Genomic DNA, 7,150 nt, shown 5'->3' on the forward strand with positions numbered 1-7,150 from the left:
AAAGAAGCAAGAACCATCCAAGAATGAGCCCCAGACGAAGACCACGATAACGGCAGCTAAAAAGCCGACCGGAACAAGCAGCGGAGAAGGAGCTAAAAAGCGACCTGATTGACACAGAAGCTGTGGTATTTGAGAGTCAAACCTACTCAACCAGATGTCCTTCCTGGGTGGTCCACGCAACCCGCACGACAACGGCTAGAGTCGTTCAAATATTCACTATGATTTTTTTTAAGAACTAAAAAAAATTGTACAGTGTGACAATGTGAACGACTCTTGCCATCGTCGTGCGGGGTGCGTGGACCACCCAGGAAGGACATCTGGTTGAGCAGGTTTGACTCTTTTATTTTTTCAAATACCAAAGCTTCTGTGTCGATCAGGTCGCTTTTCAGCTCCTTCTCCGCTGCTCGTTCCGGTCGGCTTCTCAGCTGCCGTTGTCTTGGTCTTTGTCTGGGGCTCCTTCTCGAATCGTTCTTGCTTCTTTCGGCACTGCTGCGTCTGCTGCGAACACTCCACCTCTTCTCTCTTGATCTTTCCTCCTCCCCTTTTATACACTGCGAGGAGATAGGCAGATTGTGAGCCACGCACCTGATCTCGATTGCTGCGGTGTGCCCGCCTCTTCGTTCCGCCGCATTCTCTTGAGCAGGGCCAAAGCGTGTCCTGCCCCACCGTCGGCCCGTCTGCTCCGCCTCTCCACATGGTTCAACACAGATGTCATAACGTCATCAAAGCTTACTTTTATACAATCACTCACAGCTTTAACATTTGGGAAACAGGATGAAATTATAGAAGAAATAAAAAAAATATTAATATATTTGTGGCAGCATTGGACAAAGTTATGTTTAAATTTCACTTTTGCATCTCAAAGTACATAACTGCTGTCTGTGCAAGGACCTTTTGATTTTTATAGACCGTGATGGCATAACTCACGATTGACGCATGAATAATTATAATTATAATAAGAATGATGTATTATGATTATTATCCACCGATTATAATCCTACATTAACCAGCTAATCTCTACACTTTGAAGTAAATGAAACTTGACATAATAATAATAATCATATTCAGGTGAATGATAGGTTCAAAGGTTATCAAAATTCAAACTAAACTTTTTGGATTTGAACAAATTTTTTCAAAACAAACAACAAATAAATTGGTTGGGTTTAAGGATATTTTAAGGAGTCTTTAGCCCTCTTAAAAAGGCTTAATGACGTCACTCATTCCAATGCTTCAATTAGAAATATTTGATGAAACTAACACTTAAACAAGTAAGTACTGTGGGGTTTCTGATCATGGAGTGCGTCATCTACTGTACGTCTTGGTTATAATGTTAGACAGGCATGTACTGTATGGAGAACGCCAGATCCAAATATGGATGGCTGGGAGTGTTTACATCCACGAGGGAACTGGTTTAATTATCTAGATAGGTTCATTCCATATTTAAAAAGCCAAAAATCTAAATAAGGTTTTTACATGTGTTTTTAAAAAGCTAGTTTAAACCAAATTAAGTTAATAATTAGTGCGTGTTTGTTTTGACTGGTTTAAAAAAATCCGACTAACAGAATGACATCTCTTTGGGGGGGGGGACAAAATAAACAAAAAACCAGCGTTCACGCTACATGTTTTGTTGTACAGAACCCCTCTCTGCTATACAAACTAATACATTTATCAATAAACTGCATTAAACTTTAGCATTGGAAGTGTAACTAAGATCTTTATAATAATTATGGATTTGGTTTACATCAAACTTTTTTAGACACTCAAATTACATGAAATTGTAATGTGGTTGTTATTTGGACAGGAGTTTTAGAGTAAAAGGTAGCACGATGGAACAGGGGTTAGTGCATGTGCCTCACAATATGAAGGTCCTGAGTAGTCCTGAGTTCAATCCCAGGCTCGGGATCTTTCTGTGTGGAGTTTGCATGTTCTCCCCGTGGAGTAGGTTATGAAAAATGGTTACAGCACAGACATATTTTTTGAAAACTATATGAAAAAAGGACTACATAAAACACTGCTTAATGTTTAAATGCCTAAAAATACCCATAGCACCGACAGCTATTATCTTTATGGTGTGTAATGTTGACACAGATATAAACAAGTTCCTGTGGATGGTCCGCATCGGGGGGAGCACAGACACGGGGAAGCACATCAAGGAGCACGACTACTACACGCCCACGGGAGAGTTCCGAGTGGATCGCGAAGGCTCTCCTGTGCTGCTCAACTGCCTCATGTACAAGATGTGCTACTATCGCTTTGGCCAAGTGTACACTGAAGCCAGTGAGTCCAAATGTCTTAACTTGTCTTTAAACACAATCCGATCAACAGACTGACAATGTCACAGACCTGAAACGCTGATGATGCACTCTTATTTATTCCCGACTGCCTAATTTTCTGGATTTAATATCAAAGTTGATGTTTGCAGAGCGCCCGCCAGGTTATGACAGAGTCAGGAATGCTGAGATTGGCAACAAAGACTTTGAGCTGGATGTGCTGGAAGAGGCCTACACGACAGAGCACTGGCTCGTTAGGATATACAAGGTACTTTACAAATACTATCTTTGCTTTACATCCGCAGATGTTTTTGTTTACCTATGAATACTCTGAAACATATCTGCATGGACTATAGGACACCGAGTGTCCAATATAATCCCCAATTTATCTTGTAGAGTTGTCATGATACCAGAATTTCAGCAGTCGATACAGATATCTGTTATCTTCCACGATTCTCAATACTTCTTCATTACCTTGACAAAAATACAAATAATAGCCATTTACTTTTAAATTAATTTCTTAATTGAAAAGTGTTTCAAAGTGTCAAGTGTTTAAGATCAATTTGCGTCTAATTGTAAGTATTTGCTGCCAAGAGGTAAATTTACATTCTAAAAAAGAACAACTGTGTTCTATAGTCTCAGTGTGTCAAAACAAACAATACTGTTTGTGTTCATCAAAAACAACCAATGTGTAATAAAACTAGGGTTTTCAAATGTTCATAATTAATTTAATTGCAATTAATTACAAATAAATATAATTTTTCTTCATAATACATGTACCCAAAAATTGTTTAAATACCATGACTGGGCAATTTGTTACTTTATTAAAATGCTTTTAAAGGGGAGTTGCATTTTTTTTTTTAATTTTTCCCATCATTCAAAATTCTTACGAGAGACAAAAAAAAAGATTAGATTTTTTTGCATTCTAACATGTAAAAATCGTCTTATTCTTGGTGGCTAGCAATGAAACTAACAGGAACAATCAATTATACCTCAAAATCACTTTAAAAATGCATTCAAAAACCGCCACCAATACTGTACTTCATTTACGTTCCGTAACATGTATAAGAACCAAACTGTAGAAACATTGTTATTGTTAGAGTGAACACTGACGAACTATTTTTCTAGGGCAGTAACATGTCGGCATTCTTTGGTATTAGCCGTGAAAGCTAACTACAGAAAGATTTGAGATAGCTTCTACGTCAGCACAAAACGTGTTTGAGTTTGTAATCCACCACACTGTGATAACACACCATTCTGTACTGACTGAAAAACATGAACAGTCTTATTACAGTACCTGTAAAGTATTAGTCCACATTTTATATTTTGTTCATACACAGTTAGGCAGACAGTATTTGTACTATAGTTGTATTAAAACGCATGAAGTGATGCGTGTATAATGATCAATATTAATTTGTCACTCACTCAATGGACAGTTTTGCATTTGATCTAGCTGGCCGGGATGTTTTTTTTCCAGTCTATTTTGGTAAGCACTACATTTATGTCAAAATAGCTTCACTTCAAGTTCCACATTTTATGTTTTGTTTGTACACAGCTAACCAAACAGCATTGTACTGTAGTTGCATCAACATGGATGAAGTGCTGCATGTATAATGATCAATAATAAAGTGTCACTCACTCAATGGACAGTTTTGCATTTGGTCCAGCTGGCTGGGATATTTTTTCAGTTCATTTTTGTAAGCACTCCATTTATGTCGAAATAGCTATACTTCAAGTTCCACATTTAAAGCTTTGAGTCACACCGACCTCACTCTCATGGCTGCGGTCTGCTCCAATGTCCCACGCTTTCTTTGTGCTGGTTTCTGGAAGCAGAAGTTCATCCTCTGTACATTCAGCTTCAAAAATATAGGGTTGTAATTGTAATTTTTCCAAAAACAGCCGTCTTCATTGTCTAGTACTAAGTCTGCCATGTTTAGAAAACACACTTCGGTTTGTTTCCAGACATAGAAACCACACATTTCTTGCCAGAAGTCGAAGTGCGCTGCTATGGAAAGGGAAATCAATGCCAAAATCAGTTCCGGGAATGATTAAAATTACAAAAATATGTTAAATATTGTACATTTTTTCTTTTAGATACGTGTCGGTTACTAAATTGTATATATACATATTTGCAATGTGTATACAAAATGTTGATGAAGGGCTTTGAAGGCTACAACAGTGACTCCAATTAGCCGCATCTTTAAAGCGTTTTTTATTATCTTTAAAATCCTTAAAAATAATGTGTTCATGTCTGTCATAATGTTTGTGAACAATAGGAAAAATTCCCCCCAAAAAGTGCAATTCCCCTTAAAATGTTAAAAAAATTTTAAACGACTCAACACAAAAATGACATAAACATGCTTTTAATAATTACATGAGCTTCGTTGGTGTCTTGCCAGATTTTGTATTTTGTAGAAAAACAGAATTTGTGTTCCTGCTGGAGAAGCATTTGCATTTAGAGGCGGAGCTACACTATGTTTAGATACCAGTTTCATGCACTTATAACACAAAATATGTATTTTTACAATCATGGTTTGATTGTCAAAGATGTTTGGAAATGTAATCTTTGATATTTTTACCTGAATAAATGCTTCTGGTATTTTGTACACAACAAGTTAATGGTTTTCATATCTCTACATGACAATGTTTTAGCCTTCTCTATGTATTGATAAAATATAATATTCAGGCTGCTAATCATTCTGTAATTGAGGACCAAACATCATAATGTTATAAAATATACACTTTATTTCAATCTGCCACAAAATGTCCTTTTCCTCAATTGATGTACAAGCATGTATATAAATAGAAATGTATTTAATTTAAATTTAAAAACATTACATTACAAAACATATTTGACAAAGCATGATTGTAATGTAAGACATTTTTTCATTTTATTATGGTAGTTAGACCGGATGTAACGCGTAGCACTTTTATTTTGAAGCTGGAAGTGTGTGATTGGTTTGGTTTCTGCCTTCCTTCCTTGTGGAATAAATAAAGCATTAGTGTTCAAAGTGTTGCCAAACCACAGAAGAGTGTCTCCAAGCTGTGTTTTCCTAGCACTTATAGAAGTGGGCTTGTGGTGGCCGATCTCTGCTCTCACTCGAGCGGCGAATACTTTTGTGACCGCTCTATTTTGCTACTAAAGAAATTCATGATGCAAGATACGCCTCTATTTCACTTTTGTTTTGTACCTCTACTCGCTAAATATAGAATAGAATGTCTTTTATTGTCACTATGCACAGGTGAAATTAGATTAAAAGCCACTTCTGTATCAGTGTGACAGTCTATAAATATGCAAAACATAGAAAGGAAAGAAAAAGAAAAATAATGTAAAAGGAGGTAAGGTGCACAGTTGAGTCCTGATAACGAATGTTCTGAATGTGTTGTTTCAATATTATACTGAATACATATATACAGAAGCATTCAGACTGTGAGAGGAAAGTAAAAATTGCAAACAGGGAGCTGCTAAACTATAAAATCAGTGCCTATAAGAGTTCACTGTGGTTTTGGCTTTAGGGAATATAGCAAAAAAACTGACTGAAGTGCATCACAGTTCAATTCTGCTTTGTCCTATGAGGTGTCACGCCACACCTTCAGATATGCTACTCTTCCCTTCAATCATCAATTTGTTCTTAAGCGAGGGCCTACCAGAAGCGCCTAATCCACATTTGTGACGGACTTTCATGATGTTTGAGTTTTGTTTTTTTCCTTCCAGGTTAAAGATTTGGACAACCGAGGCCTATCAAGAACATAAGATGAGATAAAATAAATATCCTGTGAGCGCACAGCACTGAACACCTTCCCACTGTGATCAGCAGACCAGCTGGTCAACAATACTTTTATACTTTTTTGTTGACGGGAAGAAATTTGCAAAGAGATTCTTTTTTTTTTGTGGGTGTGAATCAGTTTTTTATAGTTATAATGAAATGTCTCGTATGGAATCCAAGGGCAGCAGGTTTCACTTGAAATATCCTGATGTCATGAAGCCTAATTTGACAAAAGTGGCCAAAGGCAGCAGTGCTCAATGGAGCACCTTTTTGATTGGTACAGTGTGGTCAAATAAAACTGGATCATCACTGGGAACAGTGTGTCAGGTGTTTTATTTCTCTCTGGGGACACTTCAAGATATACTGTGTACTCTCTACTTTTCACCGATACGGATTGCAACTTGGCTGCAAATATTTCAAGTTAATACTGTTGCGGAGCGAAAGATTTTCACTAAAGACAGGCTTTGGTTGAATTCCACAACTTTTTATTGAGAAGCTACAACATAGTATAAACTAGGACTGGGTGTATCTGTGCAAATCTCAGTAGTATTATTGTACCAAAAAAAGACAACTCTTTATTTGTATTGACTTTTTTATACGTACATGGTTGTTATTTTGCAATAGTACCTTTTTTCTTTTGTTATTCAATGTAATGTGGGAATTCATTTTAATTGTTATTCCGCCCGAATGCAGCTCCCGTGACACCGAAAGGGACAAGCGGTAGAAAATGGATGGATGGATTGTAAAAAAAAAATGTTTTTGAATAAAATATTTTCCTGTATCATAATCCACTAACTCGAACCAAAACTATTGTTTTGTGATGTTTTTCACAGGCAATTTTTTCTTGCATATTTAATTGCAGTTAAACGTATTGTGAACAAATGTTATTGTGAAGTGAAGTGAATTATATTTATATAGCGCTTTTCTCAAGTGACTCAAAGCGCTTTACATAGTGTAATAATTGTAATTATATTCATCCATCCTCTAGGAGTCGCGGAGGGGAGTTGGCTGGACACAATTATTTAATGATTGACATTTCAAGTCCAAAGTATGGGCATCCATCCATCCATCCATCCATTTCTACCGCTTGTCCCTTTTGGTGTCATGGGGGGT

At 36.8% G+C, this 7,150-nt stretch overlaps 1 protein-coding gene across 2 annotated transcripts in view; it reads left to right on the top strand.

The window, feature by feature from the left end:
* Positions 1-6,353, top strand: part of stt3a (STT3 oligosaccharyltransferase complex catalytic subunit A) — a 37,348-nt gene extending 30,995 nt beyond the window's left edge. For both annotated transcript variants that reach the window (XM_061898128.1, XM_061898129.1), the window contains exons 16-18: positions 2,089-2,277; positions 2,423-2,538; positions 5,986-6,353. In XM_061898128.1, the coding sequence (XP_061754112.1) occupies positions 2,089-2,277; positions 2,423-2,538; positions 5,986-6,024 (344 nt within the window). In that variant the 3' untranslated portion in view covers positions 6,025-6,353. The remainder of the gene's footprint in view (positions 1-2,088; positions 2,278-2,422; positions 2,539-5,985) is intronic.
* The last annotated feature ends 797 nt before the right edge of the window (positions 6,354-7,150 follow it).

This window comes from Nerophis ophidion, linkage group LG04 (genome assembly GCF_033978795.1).
Source record: "Nerophis ophidion isolate RoL-2023_Sa linkage group LG04, RoL_Noph_v1.0, whole genome shotgun sequence".
In the NCBI taxonomy this organism is placed as follows: domain Eukaryota; kingdom Metazoa; phylum Chordata; class Actinopteri; order Syngnathiformes; family Syngnathidae; genus Nerophis; species Nerophis ophidion.